At 39.5% G+C, this 26,547-nt stretch overlaps 1 protein-coding gene across 3 annotated transcripts in view; it reads left to right on the forward strand.

Annotated features, from left to right (window-relative positions):
* The window catches only part of LOC128572417 (zinc finger protein 267-like), a 50,084-nt gene extending 23,883 nt beyond the window's left edge, over nucleotides 1-26,201 (forward strand). For 2 of the 3 annotated variants that reach the window (XM_053572398.1, XM_053572396.1), the window contains exons 2-4: nucleotides 11,097-11,223; nucleotides 11,711-11,809; nucleotides 22,597-26,201. In XM_053572398.1, the coding sequence (XP_053428373.1) occupies nucleotides 11,190-11,223; nucleotides 11,711-11,809; nucleotides 22,597-24,245 (1,782 nt within the window). In that variant the 5' untranslated portion in view covers nucleotides 11,097-11,189 and the 3' untranslated portion in view covers nucleotides 24,246-26,201. The remainder of the gene's footprint in view (nucleotides 1-11,096; nucleotides 11,224-11,710; nucleotides 11,810-22,596) is intronic. The other variant, XM_053572397.1, reaches the window with a different exon arrangement.
* Nucleotides 26,202-26,547: the final 346 nt, after the last annotated feature.

Consider the following 26,547-nt stretch of genomic DNA (forward strand, 5'->3'; position numbering starts at 1 on the left):
GAGTTCACGAGTTGGAGACCAGACTGAGCAAGAGCAAAACCCCATCTCTAAAAATAGCCGAGCGTTGTGGCGGGCACCTGTAGTACCAGCTACTAGGGAGGCTGAAGCAAGAGAATCACTTGAGCCCAAGAGTTTGAGGTTGCTGTGAACTGTGACGCTACGGTACTCTACCATGGCAAAGTAAGACTGTCTCCAAAAAAAATAAAAAAGACTCGGCGCCTGTAGCTTAATGGTTAGGATGTTAGCCAGTACACCAAGGCAGGTAGGTTCGAGCCTGGCCCAGGGCTGCTAAACAACAATGACAACTGCAACAACAACAAAAATAATAATAAAGAGTTTATTAGAGAAGACAGCAATTTATGAATGTGGAGCTCTCAACTGTGATTGTTTGGGTGATCTACCTGAAGGACTTAAAGGAAAGGTTTTTATAAGGTATTTGAGGAAGTAAAACCAATTCTGTAATTGCTCAGGTACCGTTATGTAGTTGTCTTATTTGACAACAGGTGACAACAGGTGGGTGTCTTCTGGGTTAGATAGTCATACTATTAGGTAGGGACCCAAGACACTAGTGTCAGTTCAGTCTAAGTGACTCTTATTTAGGTTTCTTTCTGTCTTTCCCTCCCCCCCTTCCCTCCCCTTTCCTCCATCCTCTCCTTCTGTTCCCTTTTTTTCTGTTTTTGTGAGACAGAATCTTACTTTGTCACCCTTGGTAGAGTACCATGGTGTCATAGTTCATAGCAACCTCAAACTCTTGGGCTAAAGCCATCCTCTTGCCTTAGCCTCCCAAGTAGCTGGGACTACAGATGTCTGTCACAATGCCTGGCTAGTTTGTCTATTTTTAGCATAGTTGAGGTCTTGTTCTTGCTTAGGCTGGTCTTGAACTCCTGCACTAAGGCAATTCAGGAGTTCAAGAGCTGGGAGCTATGAGGCCACGGCACTCTATCCAGGGCGACAGAGTGAGACTCTGCCTCAAAACAAAGAACCTGCAAAGCAAAATCCATGTCAGGCACAAAGTGGGGCAAGGGCACAGTGCAGTTCACCTGTTGTCTCCTGGGGTGTGGTCATCCAGTAGGGCAGAATAGGGTAAAATGATGTCTCAAGTTATAGGATGGCATGACCTGGCACTTACATCATAGATATCTATATTCTTATTACCACTGCCCCAATCTGGGCTTTTCACCTTGAAAAGATTTGTTCACTTATTTCAAAGGAGATTTTCATCAACTTTAAAATGAATTTTAGTAGTAGAGCTTGAAAGATATGAAAATGTAGATTTTCAGAGAAATACAGATTTCAGAAAACAATTGAGTCATATATTACATTCATTAAAAATTCTTGTTTACCTTTTTTCTAATTTGAACTGAGTGTAGTATGTTTGTCAGTTCTGTTCTTTATTTAGAGGTGACTGTAAATGGAATTCCAGAGCTTAGGTGTGGAAGCACTACCCAGGAAAGGAAATAGAAGAAAAAAATCTCTCTTCCATTTTGGTTAAAGCAAAATTAATACATTTCCATAGGAAACTGTGTTAGAAAAAACTTTCACCAAAACATCCATTTTTCTCTTTTTTTTGCAGAGTGGAGAATTTGTGACAGTGGATAATTCTATTTTGTGTCCTGATATTTGTATGTTGGAGTTTAATATTCAATTCTATAAGATGGAATTTGGCAACTCCTTGATGTTTTACTAAATGATTTGTTATCAGGAAAATAATAAATAAATGACCTGTTTATTGTCTGAAAGATTGGTAGTTTTGTTTTTTTCTTTTGGGCTTTGACATTTCAATAGCTTGTAATTTCTGTCATGCCATGATAGATATATATTTTTTCTTTCATGGTTCCTGGCCCTCAGCACCTGTAAGCCTTGCTGTTTCCTAAGTGATTAGAGCAATAAGAATACTTTAATTAGATTATTTGGTTTTGGCTTGGCACCTGTAGCTCAGTGACTAGGGCATCCGCCACATACACCAGAGCTGGCGGGTTCAAACCCAGCCCAGGCCTGCCAAACAACAATAACTACAACAAAAAAATAGCTGGGCATTGTGGTGGGTGCCTGTAGTCCCAGATACTTGGGAGGCTGAGGCAAGAGAATCGCTTAAGTCCAAAAGTTTGAGGTTGCTGTGAGCTGTACCAAGGGCAACATAGTGAGACTCTATCTCAAAAAAAAAAAGAAAAAGATTATTTGGTTTCATATCCTTTGTTTTTGAAGTAGCTCCTGACCAGTAAATATAAAAGTCTTATGTTATTAGGCTGGGTGTGGTGGGTCACGCCTGTAATCCTAGCACTTTGGGAGGCCGAGATGGGCAAATTGCTTGAGCTCAGGGGTTCAAGACCAGCCTGAGCAAGAGTGAGACCCCATCTCTGAAAATAGCTGGGCATTGTGGCAGGTGCCTATAGTCCCAGCTGCCTGTGAGGGACTGAGACCAGAAAGTCACTTGAGGCCAGGAGTTTGAGTGTGCTGTGAGCTATGATGGATGTCACAGCACTCTAAAGAGGGCAACATAGTGAGACTCTGTCTTAAAAAAAAAAAAAAAAAGTCTTGTGTTATTTACAAAAAGCCCTTTTAGACACTTGAGTTTATGGGGTCTTTTTGTTTTAGTTTTTCTTTTGTTTATACAACCCTCAAGTGGAATCAGAATGAGGTTGTGTAAATAAAGGGATTTGTGGAAAGTCCCTAGAAACCACTGCATGGGAGTCTGGTTGCCAGAGGATCCAGCCACGTTCCCAGTCCTACCTCCAACATCTGGGGAGAAGAGACTTACGGTTAAGTTGATTACCAGTTACCTATGGTTTTGTTAATTACACCTATAAAATAAAGCTTCCATAAAAAAAACAGCCGGGCATGGTGGCTCACTCCTGTAATCCCAGCACTGTGGGAGGCTGAGGTGGGAGGATTGCTTGAGCTCAGGAGTTCGAGCAATAGTGAGACCCCGACTCATGAAAAAAATGGAAAAACCCAGCCCAGCTGGGCACAGCAGCGGCGAGTGCCTGTAATCCCAGCAGCCTCGGAGGCTGAGGCAGCAGGATGCCCACAGCTGAACTCTAAGGTTGCAGTGAGGTACGACACCACTGCACTCTGCTCAGGGCACAGGGTAGAACTCTGCCTCGACAAAAAAAAAAAAAAAAGAGAGAGAGAGTGATTGGGGAGTTTCCAGATAGCTGAACTGAACATGTGGAGTGTTCTGGAAGGTGATTCTGGCAAAAGCATGAACCTTGTACCCATCCCTATCTGCAGTTTGATAGTGGTGGAACTGACTGAGTTTGAGGACACTCAACTGTTTCCTGCAAAATTGGTTAGATTGATTAGTTTGTTTGTTTATTTGGTAAGGAACGGTCCTCACACCTTTGTTCACAGACATCTTCTGTGTTGACTGTTGTGATGTGAGAACAGAGGAAAAACACTTGCTGTTTAAGGTTTTTTCCCCTTCAGAATCTATTTTCATCTAATAAACACTGAGTTTGAGTGATTATGCTGGATTATTTTAAACACTGCATTTTCTCATTTAAAATTATGTAAATAACCCTGACCAAAACCAGAGTTCTGAGCCCAGTGACTCCCACCCAGCTAAGGCTAATCTTGGGCCTAGCATAGGAGGTCATTAAGACCCAGTTATTTGTTCCCAGGGAGCCTCCACTGCAGGTTTCCACCTGCTCACACCAGCCATGGAAGGAGCATTTTATAAAAGTTTTCTGCCCTATAATTTTTGCTTGCCTAAGTATTTAAGAAATTTATACCATGCTTTTAGCTTAAGCTTTTTATTTTCTTGGTTGACAATATGAGTAGATAGGGCCAGGCCTAGTGGCTCACGTCTGTAATCCTAGCTCTCTGAGAGGCCAAGGCGGGTGGATCGCTCGAGTTCAGGAGGTGGAGATCAGCCTAAGCAAGAGTGAGACAAGGTCTCTACTAAAAATAGAAAAAACTAGCCGAGTGTGGTGGCAGAGGCTTGTCATCCAGCTACATGGGAAGCTAAGGCAAGAGGATTGCTCAAGCCCAAGAATTTGAGATTGCTGTGAGAGATGACACCACCACACTCCACTGAGGGTGGCAGAGTGAGACTCTGTCTTAAAAAAAAAAGAGGTGGCACCTGTGGCTCAAAGGAGTAGGGCACCGGCCCCATATGCCGGAGGTGGCGGGTTCAAACCCAGCCCCTGCCAAAAACTAACAACAACAAAAAAAGAAAGAGGGGGTGGGGGGAGACTCCATAACTCAGTTGGCAAGGTGCTGGCCACATACACAGAGGGTGGCGTGTTAGAACCCGGTCCGGGCCTGCTAAAGAACAATGACAACTGCAACCAAAAAATGACCGGGCATTGTGGTGGGCACCTAAAGTCCCAGCTAACCTGAGAATTTGAGGTTGCTGTAAGCACTGATGCAACGGCACTCTACCAAGAGTGACATATTGAGACTCTGTCTCAAAAAAACAAATACAGGGTGGCCATAAAGTTTGTGTGCAATTTAAGAACTTTATGACCACCCTGTATATGAGTAGCTTGAGTGTTATGGTCTGAAGAAGTGGAGATGATTTTTGAAGTATGTTGGTTGTTTTATGCTGGGTTGTTATTTTTGTTTGTTTGTTTCTTTCTTTCTTTTTTGAGACAGAGTCTCTCTGTCGTCCTGGGTGGAATGCCAAGGTGTCTTAGCTCACAGCAACCTCAAAGAATTGGGCTCAAACGATCCTCTTGCCTCCTCAGCCTCTTGAGTAGCTGGGACTACAGGAGCATGCCAAAATGCCTTGCTATTTGCTGAATTTAAAAAGTAACATCATCGGCTTGGTGCCTATGGCTCAAGTGGCTAAGGCACCAGCCACATACACCTGAGCTGGCTGTTTCAAATCCAGCCTGGACCCTCCAAACATCAATGATGGCTGCAACCAAAAAATAGCTGGGCGTTGTGGCGGATGCCTGTAATCCCAGCTACTTGGGAGGCAGAGGCAGGAGAATCGCTTGAGCCAGGAGTTGGGGGTTGCTGTGAGCTGTGATGCTACGGCACTCTACCCAGGGTGACAGCTTGAGGCTCTGTCTCAAAAAAAAAAAAAAAAAGGTAACATAATCTCTAATAGACTCACCATCCACATGAAGAAATAAGCTGTAGTCAATTCTGGTGTATTGCCTTAGAGGTGACCAAACATCTTTTTATTGTTCTTTGTGGCTCAACCATCTATTTGTCATGCAGCGGAGTATTCCTGGGTTTTTCCTTTTTTAAGTTTTTATTAACTTAAGTTACCATTAATATACTGTTAAATTTATGTTCAAAATGTTTTTCATGTTTTCTGGCCTTAGTCTGTGGGGCACACACTGCTGTCTGAATCTGTTGGTCACCCAGTTTACTCCCCAGTTTACTTGGAGATGTGATTTCAAGTTTATTTTATGATATTGTTGACAATATCATTCCTGTTTGTTTTCAAGTCCTATCACTTCATAAATTCCATCAACCTAAAGAAGAAACTTAGGCACAAAATGAAATTTTAAAGAGTTTACTTGAGCTAAGTTTAGGACAGCTGCCTGGAATACTGAGACCCAAGTAATCCTGGATATGAGCTCCATTTTTTTTTTTTTTTTTACAAGCCTGTTTTTAAGGCAAAAAAGAGAAAAGGAGGCTCGGCGCCCGTAGCACAGTTGTTACAGCACCAGCCACATACACAGAAGCTGGCAGGTTTGAACCTGGCCTGGGCCAGCTAAATAACAATGACAACTGTAACAAAAAAATAGCCGGGCATTCTGGAGGGTGTCTGTAGTCCCAGCTACTTGGGAGGCTGAGGCAAGAGAATCACTTACGCCCAAGAGTTTGAGGTTGCTGTGAGCTGTGATGCTACAGCACTCTACTGAGGGCGAAGGTAAAACTGTCTCAAAAAAGAAAAAGAAAAAAGAGAAAAGGATTGGGCTGATAAAAGTTTGTCCAGAATTCTCATTGATTTACTCAAACATTGATTACTGATTGACCTATAGGGTATAAGTTACGGTGTCCAGGGTATGGCATTGTTACCTCTGGTGTCAGTAAGTCTAGAGTCCACATAGTAAGCAGTTTCAAGACATGGTTACTTAGCTTGAGGGTCAAGGGATGGAGTGGGACAGGACTGCTGCCTCATTCCAGTGACTCTCTGGGCCTGATAATTTAGAGGAGGTGTGTATTTCTCAAATAAAAAGGTTCATTTTCTTTCAATTTTCCCATTTTGACCAAAATTCTTTTTGAAAGCACTGATGATTACTGCCTGAGTGTCAAGGTGTCCACTGTTACTGAGCGGGCTTTTTCTCACACAGTCCTGTCCCATTTGGGGTGACGGGGAGAGGGGAGATGTCCTAAGTGAGGAATTTTGAGTGCCCCAAAGCTACATCAGAATGGTATTACAGAGTGGCAAAAATGAGACTTAAGTTATTGGTTTACCTGGCTGCCATCACTTGTCATATATTATCTTTAGTCTTCATAATATCATGACTTTAATTTTCTTTGAAGAAGTGAGACAAGAGAGACACATGGCATTAATAATTCTAATAGTAGAAATATAGTGCACATAAAGATTATAAAAAGAGGGCAGCGCCTGTGGCTCAAAGGAATAAGGCACTGGCCCCATATGTTGTAGGTGGTGGGTTCAAACCCAGCCCCAGCCAAAAACTACAAAAATAAATAAATAAATAAAAAATTATTAAAAAAAAATTATAAAAAGAGAACTTGTATGCCAGAACAACAAAAATCCCTATTCCATTAAAGAGCCAACTTAAAACATCATAAAGAAAATTAAATCCATGTTCATCTTTAGAACCTTTTAACCAAGTAAGTGGCTTCTCTCCTAATTTTTCTTAGATTAGTTTCTGTGTCACAGAAACTATTCATGTACAGGTAGTTCCGAGTTACAAACAAGATAGGTTCTGCAGGTTTGTTCTTACGTGTTTGTAAGTTGGAACAACTACATTTTTAGTTATTGCCTGTGATAGCCTCCATTTGTGAGTTGTATGTCAGACATCCGAATGTCTATTTTTATAACTTTTTTCACCAAAACCCACATTTTTTTCTTCATACATTCTGTTTATAGAATTGTTTCTCGGTTTAGTTACCATATGTTAGTCAGAATCCTAAGTCTGAGTAACCTTAATTCATGGTGAAAAATCTAAGAACTAAAAAACTTTAACCATCTGTTACACAGTAAGAATTTATGAATCCATGTTTGTAATTTTTAGAAACATAGGCACTCTAATGGAACTAATTTTCAGTGTGCAACAAGACGTATTTATTAATAAATCTAACTATTTTTTCTCAGAAATAAGATGCCAGAAGTATATAAGATTAAACTCAGGCTTGGTGCCCATAGCTCAGTGGTTAGGGCGCCAGCCACATACACTGGGCTGGCGGGTTCAGACCTGGCTGGGCCTGCTAAACAACATTGACAACAAAAAAATAGCAACAAAAAAATAGCCGGTGTTGTGGCTGGCGCCTGTGGTCCTAAGTACTTGGGAGGCCGAGGCAAGAGAATTGCGAAGCATAAGAGTTGAAGGTTACTGTGAGCTGTGACGCCATGGCATTCTACCAAGGGCGACATAGTTAGACCCTGTCTCTAAATAAATGAATAAATAAATAAATAAACAAACTCATTCTTAGTAATTAATGTTTTTGCGTTAGATGTTATTCAGAAATTATCCCAGCCTGGCATGGTGGCTCACACATGTAATCCTAGCACTCTGGAAGGCCAAGGTGGGTGGATAGCTCCAATTCAAGACCAGCCTGAGCAAAAAGTAAGACCTCATTTCTACTAAAAAAATAGAAGGAACTGAGGCAAGAGGATTGCTTGAGTCTAAGAGTTGGAGGTTGTGAGCTATAACGCCATGGCACTCTACCTAGGCTTAATTATTTTGCTGATCATTCAGAAGACATTGCTTTTATTAAACCAATAATATTAAACTAGTCATATTTTCAGAAAGGTTTTCTCAAGTCACATAAACTTCAAAAACATTTGGGCTTGGGCAGCACCTGTGGCTCAGTGAGTAGGGTGCCGGCCCCATATACCCAGGACGGTGGGTTCGAACCCGGCCCCGGCCAAACTGCAACAACAACAACAACAACAACAAAAAAGCCAGGCGTTGTGGCAGGCGCCTGTAGTCCCAGGTGCTGGGGAGGCCGAGGCAAGAGAATTGCGTAAGCACAGGAGTTGGAGGTTGCTGTGAGTCGTGTGACACCACGGCACTCTACCGAGAGTGGTAAAGTGAGACTCTGTCTCTACAAAAAAATTAAAAAATGAAAAAAACATTTGGGCTTGCTGGGCACGGTGGTTCACCCCTGTAATCCTTGCACTCTGGGAGGCTGAGGTGGGTTGATTGCTTGAGCTCAGAAGTTTGAGACCAACCTAAACAAGAGCGAGACTTGTCTCTACTAAAAATAGAAAAACTAGGTAGGCATTGTGGCCTGCATTTATAGCTCCAGCGACTTGGGAGGCTGAAGCAAGGAGATAACTTGACCCCAAGAGTTTGAGGTTGCTGTGAGCTATGATGACACTGTGGCACTCGACCCAGGGCAACTAAGTAAGACTGTCTCAAAAAAAAATCTGAGACTTAATTCTGAAAACTAAAAATGTGAGAAGGAATTTTGCTCCTCTCTGACTAAAATTCTTTCTATGCCTCTTCAAAATATATGCAAATTATTTTAGCACATAAATAGGGATTTTGTCATTCTTTTGATTCAGGAGTATCTTTTCCTAGAATCTGGGATCTCATGCCTTGAAATTTAAATAGCCAGGAAGATAGAGCCCTATCCAACAGTTCTTGTACGAAAGTAGGAGCCCACCTTCAGTAGGCACCCAGCTCCAAGTGGCAAATCCACATCTTGTCATAAAGACAAGAGAAGTGTATTTTCTCTTTGAATATAGCAAATTCAAATTTCTTTTCAAAATAGCCAAAACAGAAAGAGCTCTCCAATTACCAGATGAATTCAAGATTTATTATACATATGACAAGTGCTGCTTGAAGAGTAATTATGGTGACTTTTTTCCTATTTCCCAATCTCTTAGCACATTGCCTATGATGTACATCACATTCTGGTTTAGTTATGTGATAAAACAGTCTTCTTTCTTACAATGTGGATAGTTTTACAGTTTTCAGGGGACTGGAGGTAATTTTCTCGTTTTTATTTCTGAAGTACTGTCCAGAGTTTATATATAGGGATATAAACATAAGTTTCCTGCCAGGCTTCACTTTAGAGCCATGATAGGTAAACTGTGGCATACTTAAATTATGTTGATCAGAAAAAAAGGGTAAAAAAAGAATATACTTACTGTGCTTTGAACTTCTTTCGAAAAGAATTTAATTGATAATCTTTATTTATTTTTAATTTTATTTTTTGAGACAGAGTCTCTCTTTTTGTCTCCTCAGTAGAGTGCTATGGTGTCATAGCTCACAGCAACCTCAAACTCTTGGGCTCAAGTGATTCTCTTGCCTTAGCCTCCCGAGTAGCTGGGACGACAGGCATCTGCCACAGTGTCTGACTATTTTTAGAGATGGCATCTTGCTGTGGCTTAGGCTAGGTCTGGAACTTGTGAGCTCATGCAGTCCACCCACCTTGGCCTCCTAGAATGCTAGGATTACAGGTGTGAGCCACAGTTCCCGGCCCTAATTAATGATCTTTAAAAATTTTCAAGCCACTATGATGCCACAGCACTCTACCTAGGGCAACAAAGTGAGACTCTGTCTCAAAAAATAAAAAAATAAAAATAAATTTCACACCACATCCCAGTTGAAGATTAACTACTTTGGAGGGATCTTTTCCTCTGGGGCTTCCACTCACAGCCCACAGTTGTGTAGCAAAGTGCTTCTTCTTTTTTTTTTTTTTATTCTGAAAGAGGTTTATTTATAAAGATCTAATAGTTTAAATTAAGCAAAATAATTATTTTAGATCAGAACCATGGAATAGATTGAAATTTAAAAGATATTTAATCTAACTATATTAAATCAACTTATTCACAGTAATGGTTGCATGCCTGACCACACTCAGCCTTTCTCATAAAGTTCAAATGCTCTTTTAGGAGTGAGCAGCTGTTCCAGATCCCATATTATTTGATGCCTCAAATTCTGAAGACAGAATTGTCTCTCTGCCTATTTGGGATCCACAGTCTCTTTTAGAACATTTAGAGCAGATTTCTATAAAAAGTAACTTCACAGGACCTCAAGTCAGTCATTTCAGCTCTTTCTGTCAGTGCTCCTGGCATCTTCAGAATTTGAGGTGGAGGCTGGGCATGGTGGCTCATGCCTGTAACACTAGCACTCTGGGAGGCCGAGGCACATGGATCGCTTGAGCTCAGAAGTTTAAGACCACGCTGAGCAAGCACTTTTCATTGCTTCAGTGATAACTGTGGCAAGAGGATCTCTTGAGCCCAAGAGTTTGAGGTTGCTGTGAGCTGTGACAACACGGCACTCTATTCAGGGTGATAAAGTGAGACTCTGTCTTAAAAAACAAACAAACAAACAAAAAAACACCGAGTGGTGCCTGTGGCTCAAAGGGGTAGGGCGCCGGCCCCATATGTTGGAGGTAGTGGGTTCAAACCCAGCCCCGGGCAAAAACTGCAAAAAAAACAAAAAACACCAACAAACAAAAAAAAAATCCCCCAAGATCTCCAGTTTATTGTTGTACACAATAAAATTTGACATCATGCTTCTAACTCATTATGACTTTTCCATCTAAGGAATATACACAACTGATTCTGTATGATGTACATATAGCTCTCACAGATGGATATTTCTGTGTTGATGCTTTAATATTAGATGTATTTTATATTCTATATAAGCATGGTATCTGTATTAATTTTGTGGATGATATATTATTTCCACAGAAGTGGAGACTATCTCAAGGAATATCAGTGTGTTAGAATGTATCTACTTATGTAATTCAGGTCACTCATGTCTCTGTGCAAGGATTCTTAAACCTCTCATATTATTCTAGATCAAATTAAGTGCTCTGCCCTTGGTCACAAGGCCAATACTTATTTATTTTTTCAGGGACAGTTCACATTTAGTGATGTGGCCATATGTTTCTCTCTAGAGGAGTGAGAATACCTAGACTCTAAGAACTCTGCCCAAGGCCATGTGGTCAATGTGTTATTTATGTATTTATTTTCATTTCAGGGACTGTTGACATTCAGGGATGTGGCCATAGAATTCTCTCCAGAGGAGTGGGAATACCTGGACCCTGCTCAGCAGAATTTGTATAGGGATGTGATGTTAGAGAACTACAGAAACCTGGTCTCTCTGGGTGAGAATAACTGATCTCCATAATATTTGCTATACCAAAAGTGTTTTACAGTGTTTCCTTTGTAGACTGTCTCATGGGAGCTTGTGCTTTGTATGAATTTTATATTCCTGCTTTCAAAAAAATTGGGGGTTTGTTGATGTACAAAAGAAATCTTCTGTTTGACCTTGATATTTACCTTCTTTTTGGTGGTGTTTTGCAAGTTTTACTCTAGTTTAGTGGTGATTCTGGATATTCAGTGACATAAAATATTATTGTCTACACCTTAAAATCTAAAGCCTTCTTTTTATGTTTGATTCAGTCATACTTAAAAGTGAAGTACTGTATCCACAAAATTAAAATGCCTTCTAAATATTCTACTGGGGCTGTCAAGAAATAGTATTTTGGAAAATAGTTTTCTAGAATCTTCTATAATATGTCCTTTTCTGAGTATAATACTAAGTTAGAAATTGAAGAACAAGCAATGTTCATGTGTCTTTTTCTAATAAAGTAGAACTTGCCATCTCTAAGCTGGACCTGGTAACCTTTTTGACACAAATTGAAGAGCCCTGGAATGTGAAGAGAGAGGAGACAGTAGCCAGACACTCAGGTAGGTGGGAGCGAATGAAGCAGATAATGCAGGTGAGATGTCTAAAGATCAAGGAGAAAGCCAGACCTTAAAATGTGGGTTGAGAAGCTCTTGTGATACGAAGCTATACATTCTTTTTTTTTTTTGGCCGGGGCTGGGTTGTACCCGCCACCTCCAACATATAGGGCCAGCGCCCTATTCCTTTGAGCCACAGGCACTGCCCCGAAGCTTATTTTGGTAAGTCAAGGTTTATTTGTGTTGCTGTCATAGAAGGACATCTTTCTTATGCTCTTAAATTATCTGAGGACTGATTCTTCTTAAGATTGTGAAAAAAATTATCTGAGGATTCCCTTTATGCTTTAGTGATCTTCAGTCAAATTCACAGTGAGAGCTAAAGTCCTGCCCTTGGCCTTGAGGGCTTGTGTGATCTGCCTGCTCTTCCTTTCCTTTGGGGGTTGGGAGAAATTCTGTGCATATTTCTGACTACCTCTATGTTCCACCACTTACTAAGTTTTGTTTTTGTCTCATGCCAGAAGTGTGTGGATGTAGGAGTGAACATAATGATATTTGTTCAGAAATTTCAGAAATACTGTAGATAGATAGATGTCAAATATTTTTTGTTTTATTAATTTCCAATCTTATGGATGTTTCAGAGGCAATTCTTTTTACAGAAATTGAGACTCTGTAATTTTAATGGAGTACAAATTCTCTCTCTCTTTTTTTTTTTCCTTTGAGACAAAATCTAACACTTGCCCTGGGTAGAGTAAGACAGCAACCTCCAACTCTTAGGCTCAGGGGATCCTTATGCCTCAGCCTCCTGAATAGCTGGGACTACAGGCAGGAGCCACCATGCCTGGCTGAAATCCTTTTTTAATTAAATACTAAATTACATATGACATATTAGATATATGTATTTAATTTAAAAATATTTATTGTAAAGATGTAATTATGTATTTTACTTCATTTTTTTCCCTAGCTTGAACTAAGATCAGAAATTTAGATTGTAAAAAAAAATTGCACCCTCAACATTAACCTGAAATTAAAAACAAAAAAAGAAATTTAGATTGTACCTGCATAGTTTGTACATGTGTAAAATAGTTCAATGTACTACTTTCCATACAGAGTTTTTATTTTATTTTTTTGAGACAGAGTATAGCTTTGTCGCCCTCAGTAGAGGGCCCTGGCATCTTAGCTCACAACAACCTCAAACTTGTGGGCTCAAGCAATCCTCTTGCCTCCCCAGTAGCTGAGACTACAGGCACTTTCCACAATGTCCTAATATTTTTTAGAGACGGGGTTCTTGCTCTTGCTCAGGCTGGTCTCTACCTGCCTTGCCCTCCTAGAGTGCTAGTATTATAGGAGTGAGCCACTGTGCCTGACTTGTTTTTTGTTTTGTTGCTTATGCTATTTTGGTGTGATCGACAAAATTATTTCCAAGGCTAATGTCAAAGGGATTGTTCCCTAAGCTATCACTTTGAAGTTATATAGTTTCTGGTATTACATTTACTGTTAATCCTTTTTGTTTGTTTGTTTTGTTTTGTTTTTGAGACAGAGTCTCAGTCACCCTGGGTACAGTACTGTGTTGTCATAGCTCACATCACTTTAACTCCTTTGTTTCAATTTTGAATACTTTTTGTTTCTTTTTCTTAATTACTCTGTCTTGATTTTACGGTGTTATGCTGAATGGAAGTGGCAAGATGGAGCATCTTTGTTTTGTTGTTGGTGCTAGAGAAAAAACCTTTATCATTTTACTGGTGAATATAATGATAACCGAGGACTTGTTATACATGATCATCATTATCTTTGTACATACATTGTTTCAAGTTTTTATTATCAAAGTGTATTAAATGTTGGGTGGCGCCATGGCTCAGTGAGTAGGATGCTAGTCCTATATACTGAAGGTGGCGGGCTTGAACCCGGCCCCGGCCAAATTGCAGCAAAAAAATAGCCGGGCATTGTGTTGGGTGCCTGTAGTCCCAGCTACTTGGGAGGCTGAGGCAAAAGAATTGCCTAAGCCCAAGAGCTAGAGGTTGCTGTGAGCTGTGATGGCACAGCACTCTACCAAGGGCGACAAAATGAGACAGAAAAAAAAAAGTGTATTAAATGTCATCATATGCTTCAAACAGATCTTTTAAGATGATCATGTGATGGATATCTTTTATACAGTTATTGTAGTTTATTGTGTTATTGATTTGTACAGTGCAGCATCCCTGCATCCCAAGTAGAATTCCTGCTTGTTCATGGTGTATAATCCTTATGTGTTTATGAATTTGCTTTCTAGTATTTTGTTGAGAATTTCTGCATGTATCTTTGTCTGAGTAATAGTTTTTGGTTTCCTTCCTTCCTTCATTCCTTCTTCCCTCTCTCCCTCCAACCCTCCCTTCCGTCTCATTTTGTCACTCTCCGTAGAGTACGATGTCATCATCGCTCACAGCAACCTCAAACTCTTGGGGGATTGGATGATTCCCTTGCCCCAATTTTTCTTTCTTTTTTTTTTTTTTTTTTGCAGTTTCTGGCCAGGGTGGGTTTGAACTCGCCACCTCTGGATATGGGGCCGGCACCCTACTCCCTTGAGCCACAGGTGCCGCCCCTCAATTTTTTATTTTTAGCAGAGACAGGGTCTCACTCTTGCTCAGGCTAGTCTCGAACTCAAAGCTCAAGTGATTCACCTGCCTTGGCCTCTCAGAGTGCTAGGATTGCAGGGGTGAGCCACCCTGCCCAGCCTTGGTTTTCTTTCTTATAGTGGCCTTATTTGTCTTCAGTATGAGGATAATGATGGCCTTGTAACATGAGTTTTGAAGGGTCTGCCCCTTTCAGTTTTTTGAAAGAGTTTGAAAAGGATTGACATTCTTCTTTAAGTGGTTAATCGAATTCACCTGTGAAGTCGTCCGTGCTCATCATTGGTCTGTTCAGTATTTCTGATTCTTCGTGATTTAATCTTGCTGGAGTTTTTGTTGTGTTTGTTTTGAGGAATTTATTTTTTCTGATACATCTGATTTATTATCATATGTTTGTTTACAGTAGTGCCTTATCATCTTTTGTATTTCTGTGATCTTGGTTTTAATGTCTTCCCTTCATTTATAATTTCTTTTCTTTTTTTTTGAGACAGAGTCTCACTATCTTGTCCTGGGTAGAGTGCTGTGGCTTCATAGCTCACAGCAATCTCAAACTCCTGGGCTTAAGCAATTCACTGGTCTCAGCCTCCCAAGTTGCCACAACACCCAGCTATTTTTAGAGACAAGATCTCACTCTTGCTCAGACTGGTCTGGAAATCCTGAGCTCAAGTAATCCGCCCATCTAGGCTCCCCAAAGTGCTAGGATTACAGGCATGAGCCATTCATTTATAATTTCTTTCAGTCTTCTCTTTTTATTTTTTCCTTGGTTATTCTAGTGAGATGTTTCTCAATTTTGTTTTCTTTTAAAAACTCAACTTTTGGCGGGGCGGTGCCTGTGGCTGAAAGGAGTAGGGCGCCAGCCTCATATCCCAGAGATGGTGGGTTCAAACCCAGCCCTGGCCAAAAACTGCAAAACAAAACAAAACAAAACAAAAAATGCACAAAAAAGAAAATTAAAAATTCAACTTTTGGCTCTGCACCCGTGGCTCAAGCAGCTAAGGCGCCAGCCACATACACCTGAGCTGGCAGGTTCGAATCCACCAAACAACAATGACGACTGCAACCAAAAAATAGCCAGGTGTTGTGGCAGGCGCCTGTAGTCCCAGCTACTTGGGAGGTGGAGGCAGGAGACTCGCTTGAGCCCAGGAGTTGGAGATTGCTGTGAGCTGTGATGCCACAGCACTCTACCCAGGGTGATAGCTTGAGGCTCTGTCTCAAAAACAAACAAACAAGGAAAAAAAACTCAACTTTTAGTTACTTTGCTCTTTCCTCTTGTCTTTCTATCCTTTATTTAAGTTTTTAAATCTAACATTTATTACTTATTCATTATGAAAATATTGGGATTATTTTGTCCTTTCTTTTTAAGTTCCTTGGGGATTGAAGTTAGGTTTATTTAAGATCTTTCTTTTTCCTCTAAATGTCAAAAACTTATCATTATAAACTTATCTTAATGCTGCTTTCATTTTATCCCAGAAGCTTTCACTGTGGTGTTTCTACTTATTCTCAAGCACAGTTACAATGGTTGTGGACAGGTGTGGCTCTTTCTGGGTCTCTGGAATGCTCTCAGTTATTGGACAGGTCGTTGGATGGGTGGGACTGACCCCTGATTATGCTTGAGAGGGGCTGGAACTGATGTATATGCCTGCTACAGGATACACAGCTAGGAGAAAAGTCTTCATGTCTGTGTCTGGGTTCACAGCATTTCTCCCTTGAGGTCTTTGAGGTCAGTAGCACTGTTCCCGACCCTGGCTGACAGGACCCTGCTTGGTAACAGGGTAATTTTAAGATTCACTGTGAGGGTCATGTTAGCAGGTCTGCCTCCATGGATATAGAAGTGTGTTCCCAGACCTATCTCAGATTGAGAAATACTGGTCTTGGCCACATTCACAACTCAGAGCAAGCTTCTAACTCTTGGGCTCAAGTGGTTCTCTTGCCTCAGCCTCCCAAGTAGCTGGGACTATATAGGTAGGTTCCTGCCACAATGCCAATGTTTTTGTTGTTGTCATTGTTGTTTAGCAAGCCCAGGCCAGGTAGAGTCTTAACTCTTGAACAAGAGTATTTTCAGTAGTTTTTGCTTAATTTTCACAACATTCTAGATGTATCACTTTTTTTTTTTTTGGTTTTAGTTTAATTTTATTTTATTGTAGTCTGAAATATACTTTGTGTGATTTTTACTTCCTTAAATTTGTTGAGACTCATTTTGTGCCTTAACATGTTTTCTGTCTTGCACAATGTGCTATGTGTGCTTAAGAATAGTGTGTTTATTCCGGCGGCACCTGTGGCTCAGTGAGTAGGGTACTGGCCCCATATACTGACGGTGGCGGGTTCGAACCTGGCCCCAGCCAAACTGCGACAAAAAAATAGCCAGGCGTTGGGGTAGGCGCCTGTAGTCCCAGCTACTCTGGAGGCTGAGGCAAGAGAGTCGCCTAAGCCCAGGAGCTGGAGGTTGTTGTGAGCTGTGATGCAACAGCACTCTACCAAGGGCAACAAAGTGAGACTCTATCCCTAAAAAAAAGAATAATGTGTATACTCGCGTTCTTGGGTGGCAACTTCAGAACATGACTTTTAGGTGTATATAATATATAGTGTTGTCCAAGTCTTCTGTTTCTTTCATTTCAATATTGAATGTGGGGTATCAAATTCTTCCACTATTACTGTACTGTCTGCCTCGTGCTTCAGATCTGTGGAAGGTGGCTTCACACTCAAGTATCTGGGTGATACAGTAGTAGGTCTATGTGTATTAATACTTATATAGCTGCGTGACTAATGAACCATTTTATCATTGTGGAATAGTCTTTGTTGCCCCTCTTGACAATTTCTCATGTAATATTTACTTTGTCAATGTGAGATTATTTGACATTGAATTCAATAAATTTTCTTCTTTTACTTTCAGCCCCTGTTGTGTTCTTATTTCTAAAGTGGTCTTTTGTGGAAGGTGTAGTTAGATCTTATTTGTTGCATTAATTCCAAAAATTTTTTTGGATTGAATTTATTTACATAGAAAATAATTACTAAAAAGAATAATTCATTATTGCATTTTATTTATGTCTATAGATCTTCTGGGTATTTTGTTTTTATTGTTAATTTTCTTTTTTAATTTTCCTTTGTATTTTGTTGGTTTTTATAGTGATGTTTTGATTTTTTTCTCATTTCTTTTGTGTATCTACTATATTTTTTATTAATTTTTATCTTACAAATGCCAGGGGCATTGGGATATTTATCTACTATAGATATTTTCTTTGTGGTTAGCATAGATACTGCGTAAAACATCTAAAAGTTATAACCAACTATTTTAAGCTGAGAACTTTAATTTTATACAAAGCCCTGCCTTTGTACATCCCCAGTACATACTTTGATGGCAGAAAGTACATCTTTTTGAATAATATATTCATAAACAGAAATGTATGGTTAATTAAAGTTTGTCTTTTCAAATATACAGCAGAACTGAAAGTATTTTATGTATCATTGTGATAACACAGAGTATAGTGTATGTATGGAGATAGTCATCTTTTCTTTTTTGAGACAGTCTCACTGTCATCCTGGGGAGAGGGCTGTGGTGTCATAGCTCATAGCAACCTCAGTCTCTTAGGCTCAAGAGATCCTCTTGCCTCAGTTTCCTGAGTACTAGGACTACAGGTACCTGCCACAATGCCCTGCTATAATTTTTCTGTATTAGTAGATTGTAGATATCGGGTCTTGCTCTTGCTCAGGCTGGTCTCCAACTCCTGAGCTCAATTAATCCATCCACCTTGGCTACCCAGAATGCTAGGATTACAGGTGGGAACCACCAAGCTCGGCCGGATATAATCGTCTTTACCATGGAACTTTATATATTTACCTTAACTATGTAGGTCATATTTTACTTTTCAGTGTGAAGAACTGACTCTTTGGCATTTCATGTAGGGTATGTATTTTGGATATAAATTTATTAAGGTTTTTGTTTGATTTTAGAAATTCTTTATTTTTAATTAATTAAATTTATAATAATTGTTTTTTCTCAAGTTCACTGATTCTATATAATTTTTTTTTTTTAGAGAGATAAGAGTCTCACTTTGTTACCCTCTGTAGAGTGCTGTTATGTCACAGCTCACAGCAACATCCAGCTCTTGGGCTTAGGTGATTTTCTTGCCTCAGCCTCCCGAGTAGCTGGGACTACAGGCGCCCGCCACAACGCCCAGCTATTTTTTTGTTGCAGTTTGGCCAGGGCCATGTTTGAACGCACCACCCTCGGTATATGGAGCCAGTGCCCTACTAACTGAGCCACAGGTGCCGCCCATAATTATTATTTTTTTAAGACAGAGTCTCACTCATTCGCCCTATGGTTGTGTGCCATGGGTCATAGTTCATAGCAACCTCAAACTCCTGGGCTCAAGCAATGGTCTTACCTCAGACTCCTAAGCTGCTTGGACTACAGTTGCCCACCACAATGCCCAGATAGTTTTTCTGTGTTTAGAGACAGGGTCTCACTTTTGCTCAAGCTGGTCTTGAACTCCTGAGCTCAAGCAATCCATCCACATTGGCCTCCCAGAGTGCTAGGATTACAGGTGTGAACCACCACATCTGGCTGTTTAGTTGATTTTTTGTTGTTGTTGTTGTTGAGACAGTCTCACTTTGTAACCCTCAGGAGAGTGCTGTGGTGTCATAGCTCACAGCAACCTCAAACTCTTGGGCTCAAGTGATCCTCTTGCCTAGCCTCCTAAGTAGCTGGGACTATGGGTGCCAGACACAACGCCCAGCTTTTTGTTGTTGTTGTTGTTGTCGTTGTTAAGAGAAAGCATCTCACTTTTTTATTTATTTATTTATTTTTATTAAATCATAGCTGTGCACATTAATGCAATCGTGGGGTATATAATGTGCTGGTTTTATACACAATTTGAAATATTTTCATCAAACTGGTTTAACATAGCCTCCACTGCATTTTCTTAGTTATTGTGTTAAGACATTTATATTCTACACTTAGTAAATTTTACATGTACTCTTGTAAAATGCACCATAGGTATGGTTCCACCAATTACCCTCCCTCCACCCATCCTCCTTCCTCCCCTCCCCCCCTCCCGTTTCCCCTTCTTCTTGGGCTATAATTGGATTATAGCTTTCATAAAAAGCTATAAATTGGTTTCATAGTAGGGCTGAGTACATTGGATACTTTTTCTTCCATTCTTGAGATACTTGGCTAAGAAGAATATGTTCCAGCTCCATCCATGTAAATATGAAAGAGTTAAAGTCTCCATCTTTCTTTAAGGCTGCATAATATTCCATGGTGTACATATACCACAATTTATTGATCCATTAGTGGGTCGATGGGCACTTGGGCTTCTTCCATGACTTAGCAATTAAGAGTTGGGCTGCAATAAAGATTCTGGTGCGGATATCTTTGTTACAAAGTGATTTTTGGTCTTCTGGATATATACCTAGTAGAGGAATTGTAGGATTGAATGGCAGGTCTAGTTTTAGATCCCTAAGTGTTCTCCAAACATCTTTCCAAAAGGAACGTATTAGTTTGCATTCCCACCAGCAGTGTAGAAATGTTCCCTTTTCTCCACATCCACACCAACATCTCTGGTTTTGGGATTTTACGATGTGGGCTACTGTTACTGGAGTTAGATGATATCTCAAAGTAGTTTTGATTTGCATTTCCCTGATGATTAAGGATGATGGGGATCTCACTCTTTATCACACTGATCTTGAACCTGTGAGCTTAGGCAATCCACCTGCCTCAGCCTCCCAGAGTGCTAGGATTATAGGCATGAGTTACTGTGCCCAGCCCTTTAACTAATTTTTAAAGAACAGCTTTTCCAGAAATAGTCTTCTTGGTTGATACTTGTCATTTTATCAGTATTTTAAATATATCATCCTATATCTTTCTGGCCTGCAAGGGTACTGCTTAAATACCTGTTGATCATCCTGTAGGATTGCCCAGGTACATCACCTGCCACATTTTTGTTGCTGATTTCAAAATACTCTTGGTTTAAGTGTTTAGTTATGATGTGTTTTGTTTTGGGTCTCCTTGTGTTGGTTCTAGTTAGAGTAGGTTGACCTTCTTTAAATTTGATGCCATTTTCCTCCTCAAATTTAGAAAGTCCTCAAGCATTATTTCTTTATGTCAACTCTGTCCATTTTTCTCTCGTCTGGCATGATAGGACTCCCATTACAGTTGTATTGGCATACTTGATGGCCCCAAGTCCCTTAGCCTCTCTTCACTGTTGTCCTTTTGGTTTGTTTGTCTTACTCTTTTAACTATAATTTCAAATGACCTGTTATCAAACTCGTATTTTATGCATTGTTTTCCTCCTTTAGTTTGTGTTCCAATTTGGTTGATTTAGTATCTTTAAGATGTAAGATATTTTAAATTCTTTCAAAATTACTTCATACAGAGGCTGGGTGTGGTTGCTCACGCCTGTAATCCTAGTACTTTGGGAGGCCGAGGCGTGTGGATTGCCTGAGCTCAGGAGTTACAGACCAGCCTGAGCAAGAGTAAAACCCCCGTCTAAAAATAGCTGGGCTTTGTGGCACCACCTGTAGTCCTAACTACTCAGAAGGCTGAGGCAAGAGGATCTCTTAAGGCTTGGTGCCTGTAGCTCAGCATCTAGAGTGCCAGCCACATATACCAAGGCTAGTGGGTTCGAACCCAGCCCTGGCCTGCCAAACAACAATGACAACTACACCCAAAAAATAGCCGGGCATTGTGGAGGGTGCCTGTAGTCCCAGCTACTTGGGAGGCTGAGGCAAGAGAATCACTTAAACCCAAGAGTTTGAGGTTGCTGTGAGCTGTAACGCTATGGCACTCTACTGAGGGTGACATAGTGAGACTTTGTCCCAAAAAAATAAAAAAAGAAGATCTTCTGAGCCCAGTAGTTTGAGGTTGCTGTGAGGTATGATGCCACAGCACCCTAGCAAAGGCAACAAAGTGAGACTCTTTCCCCCCACAAAAAATGATAATAATAATAAAATAAATACTTCATACTTCTTTGGGCCACTTGAATATTTTTTTTTTGTCCGTTTATTGGACGATATAGCTTGGTTTCTTTGATGTCTTGTTATCTTTATTGAGATTAAAAACAGCTACTTATTTCATCCTTTAGCATGATTTTATGCAGGGAAAAATTAGACCTATGTAGCCACACTAGACATTCTGGGCACTTCTCCAAATTGTTGGAAGGATGTGTCTTTTATAGAGTATTATGTATTTTTTTTTTATTATTATTAGAAAGGTTTGGGCCAGGCACAGTGCCTCATGCCTATAATACTAGCACTCTGGGAGGCCAAGGTGGGTGGAATGCCTGAGACCACAAGTTTGAGACCAGCCTGAGCCAGGTGAGACCTTGTCTCTAATAAACAGCTGGGTGTTGTGGTCCCAGCTACTTGGAAGGCTGAGTCAAGAGAATTGCTTGAGCCCACAAGTTTGAGGTTTCTGTGAGCTATGATGCCACAGCATTTTACCGAGAACGACAAAGTAAAACTCTGTCTAAAAAAAAGGGTGGGGGTAGGGGGGCTTGGCGCCTGTAGTTCAGCGGCTAGGGCGCTGGCCACATACAACAGAGCTGGTGGGTTCGAACTGGGCCCAGACCTGCCAAACAACAATGACAACTATAACAAGAAAATAGCCAGGTGTTGTGGTGGGTGCCTGTCATCCCAGCTACTTAGGAGGCTGAAGCAAGAGAATCACTTAAACCCAAGAGTTTGAGGTTGCTGTGAGCTGTGATGCCACTGCACTCTACTGAGGGTGACAAAGTGAGACTTTGTCTCAAAAAAAAAAAAATAGAAAGGTTTGCCTATTTCTTCATAAGAGCCTTTAATCTGAGCTGGACATGGTGGTTCATGCCTGTAATTCTAGCACTCTGGGAGGAGTTCAAGACCAGCCTGAGCAAATCGAGACCCCATCTCTACTAAAAATAGAAAAAAAACCTAGCTGGGCATTGTGGTGGGTGCCTGTAGTCCCAGCCATGAGGCAAGGGGATCACTTGAACCTTAGAGTTTAAGGTTGCTGGGAGCTATCACTACCAGGGCACTGTACTCCGGATGACTGAATGAGACTCTGTCTCAATTAAAAAAAAATTTTAAAAGCCCTTAATCTTTTCCTTCCATGATAAATTCTATATGTTCTGCTGTCTTTCTGATTTGCTGTATAGTTATTAATCTTTGTGCTCACTAGACTCAACATGTGATTTAAAGTATATGTACATTTCTTTTCAGCACTACATACTAAAGGAAGCAATAACCAGTCTTTGGAAAGCCCCAGAGAAATTCAGGACATTGGATATAGGATTGGATTAAGTGTTCAGTCAAATATTTCTGAAGACCAGAGATTTATAATTGAACAGAATATATTTAAATGCGATCAATTTGATGCATCCATTATAAAAAGTTTCATATTCTTCCACCAACAAATAATACCATTTTGTACCAAAATTTACAACTGTGATCAGTATGATAAGGTGTTTACCCAGTCGTCATTGCTTAATCGATATCAAGGAATAGATAATTGGGGAAAACATTACATATCTGATAAGACTTTGATGTCTTTTATCCAAGACTCTTCTGTAAATAATTACCAAGATACTTATTTTGGTGAGAAAAGTTATCAGTGCAATGAACCTGAAAAAACCTTGAACCAAGACTCTTGCTTAAGAAAATATCAGAAATCTCAATATCCAGACTTTCCTTACAAATGTACAAAATGTGAAAAAGTCCTTAATCAAGGTTTAAAGTTTATTAGCAGTGAGACTATCCACATTCCAGAGTATTTTTACAAATGTAATGAATGTATGGAAGCTTTCACCCCATCAGGAAAACATTTTCAAAATCAGGGAATTCATCTTAGAGACAATTCATACAGATGTAATAAATGTCAGAAAGTTTTTATTCAGTCATCCAATCGAAGACAACATAGCATAATCCATACTGAAAAAACCTTTTGCAAATGTAAAGAACACGGTGAAACCTTTAATAAGAGTTCACAAATTCAGCAACATCAGAAACTTTATACTGGAGAAAAACCTTACAATTCTAAAAGAGGTAGTAAATTCTGTACTTGCTCCTCAAATCTTACTGTGCATCAAAGAATTAATCTTAGAGAGAAACGCTACAAATGTAAAGAAGGTGGCAAAGCCTTTAATAACAGTTCAAGCCATACTCAACATCAGAGAGCTCGTACTGGAAAAAAAACATACAAATGCAAAGAATGTGGCAAAGCCTTTAACTGTAGTTCCAATGGTACTCAACATCGGAGAATTTATACTGTAGCAAAACCCCACAAATGTGAACAATGTGGCATATCCTTTGCTCAGCTGGGGGGTCTTAAACAACATCAACAAATTCATACTGGAGTGAAACCCTACAAGTGTGAGGAATGTGGCACATCCTTTACTAGATTTTCAATCCTTAGACAACATCACAGAATTCATACTGGAGAAAAACCCTACAAATGTGAAGATTGTGGCAAAGCCTTTATCTGTAGTTCCAGCCTTACTCAACATCAGAGAATTCATACTGGAGTGAAACCCTATAAATGTAAAGAATGTGGGAAGACATTTAACCGTAGTTCCCACCTTACTCAACATCAGAGAATTCATAGTGGAGTGAAACCCTACCAATGTAAAGAATGTGGCAAAGCCTTTTACTGTAGTTCACACCTTACTCGACATCAGAGAATTCACACCGGAGAAAAACCCTACAGTTGTAAAGAATGTGGTAAATCCTTTAACCAGTCTTCAAGCCTTAGAGAACATGAGAGAATTCATACAAAAAAGAAGCCCTACAAATATAAAGAATATGACAAAATCTTTTACCGTGGTTCACAACTCACTCAACATCAGAGAATTCACACTACAGAAACTCTATAGATGTAATATATGTCAAAAGAGTTTTGATAAATCACCATACAGTTCATAGGAAAATACACTTTACTGTTATAATAAATGTGGGGCCATATACGTGTATAATCAAAACATAAGTCTGTGTGCATCAAGGGATTCACATTAGTAAAAACTAAAGCATACTTTGTAATTTTAAACTAACCCAGAGTATTTGCCATAGGCTGTAATGGGAAGTCAAAGCAATTAGATAATTTATTTGGCTGTATTTATCTTTTCTTTTTTTTCTTTTTTCTTTCTTTCTTTTTTTTGAGACAGAGCCTTAAGCTATCTCCCTGAGTAGAATGCTGTGGCATCACAGCTCACAGCAACCTCCAACTTCTCTTGCCTCAGCCTCCCAAGTAGTAGGGACTACAGGCACCTGCCACAACGCCCGGCAATTTTTTAGTTGTAGTTGTCATTGTTTGACAGGCCCCGGGCTGAATTTGAACCCGCCAACTCTGGTGCATGGCTGGCGCCTTAGCTGCTGGAGCTACAGGTGCCACCCTTGGCTATATTTTTCAAAAGAGCAAGAACATTGATTTATGGACAGGTAAAATTATATTCAGTGGGTATATTGATAGTTTTTGAAATTTTTCAAAAGCAACTATCATTGTGATGTAATTGAGTTCTCAAATTACATGATGCTATACTTTAAATCTATAGTGTTTATAGGAAAATGCATCATCTCCCGTTTCTCCATAAGAGGTATGAGAGGCCATTCAATATTAGGTAAATGTGATACCAATTTTTTTCTTGAAAGTTTAATGGCAAATGTAAAATACATTAAGAAAATCTAAAGAAACATGATTTTGTGCTTTAATTATAAAATAATGATGCATGTAAACTGTATGTATGTATTCAGGGCATTTTTCTGTGTTAAAGTAAGAGAGAAACATTTTGAATTTTCAACGTGCATTGTTTTATGAATTGCTCCTTATTACAAAAAAAAAAAAACTGGCCAGTTAGTTAACATGCTGGCATATCTTTATAATAGAATGAAATAGCATATTGAATATTATTTGATGTGATAGAGAACATAGAAATATTGAATGTTTTGATATGACAGAAATAAGTATATCTTTAAAGATATCAGAGGAAAGGGAAGATAACTCCTGTTGGACAGGTTGTATATGTAATTCAAATCAAAGTGCACTAAATAATTAGCCTTACTCTTTAAAGTGAGCATAATTTTAAGATTACTGTATTAGACCAAAAAAAAAAATGGTTCTTGACTGCTTGTAGCCAGAGAGCATATAGTGGATTTTAAGACGCTATTGGTTAATTATTTGTTTTGATTAATAAAACTAAATGTTTTTTAATGTTTCAACTCTTATGTACAATGAATGAAATGTTGCCCTGCCACCAATGTCAAAGCATTTTACCTTGTCCAAGATTGTAGTTAAACAGGTGAAAATAATGTATTATTGCATAACACAGTAGAATGACTTTTCTAGTAATCTCTTCTTCTGAAGCCCTAAAGTTCTAATAATTTGGAGAATATTGTTTTCATAGTTGCAATTTTTTATCACTTTCTCTTTTTTATTACTATGGAAATATTGTGATGCTTATAATAAAGATTATTTGGGAATATAATTTAAATCAATACCTTTAAATCCTAAATATTCATAAAATTTTCCCCAGTTTTTTCCTTTGCACATCGCTTTTATCTGGGCCAAGTGAACACAAAGATTACTGTGTTTTGATTTACATTGAGTGCAATATACAATATATCAAGCTACAATTAAACTTCATACAAGAGAACTATAAAGAAAAATCCGTGTGTGTGTGTGTCTATCCTACCTACTACCTTCAGAAGGAAATGAAAATAGTGGATCAGAACATAATTTCAGAAGACTCGCTGATTTACAGGCAAACTAGATCTTACAAATTCCCAAGGCAAACTTACGTTCTCTACTGTATATCAAATTTATTTCTCACTAATCTCATTTCTCCAAGGTGCAGAATCCTGTCTTCATTTTACTTTCTGCCTATTTAAAGTAAGTAATATTATGATTTCATTATCTTTCAAATTGGCAAATTGGACATAGATGGGCTATCACATGCTCTTATTTACAGTGGGCAGCAGATGCCCTACAAGCATAAGCTGTATAAGAGGATCTGTGTGTGTGTGTGTGATATATATATATATATATATACTTTTTTTTAGACAGTCTTATAGTCTTACCTCAGCAGAGTGCCGTAGCATCATAGCTCACAGTAACCTCAAACTCTTGGGCTCAAGTGATCCTCTTGCCTCAGCCTCCCAAGTAGCTGAGACTACAGGTGCCCA

The sequence above is a fragment of the Nycticebus coucang genome, chromosome 20, assembly GCF_027406575.1.
Source record: "Nycticebus coucang isolate mNycCou1 chromosome 20, mNycCou1.pri, whole genome shotgun sequence".
Lineage (NCBI taxonomy): Eukaryota > Metazoa > Chordata > Mammalia > Primates > Lorisidae > Nycticebus > Nycticebus coucang.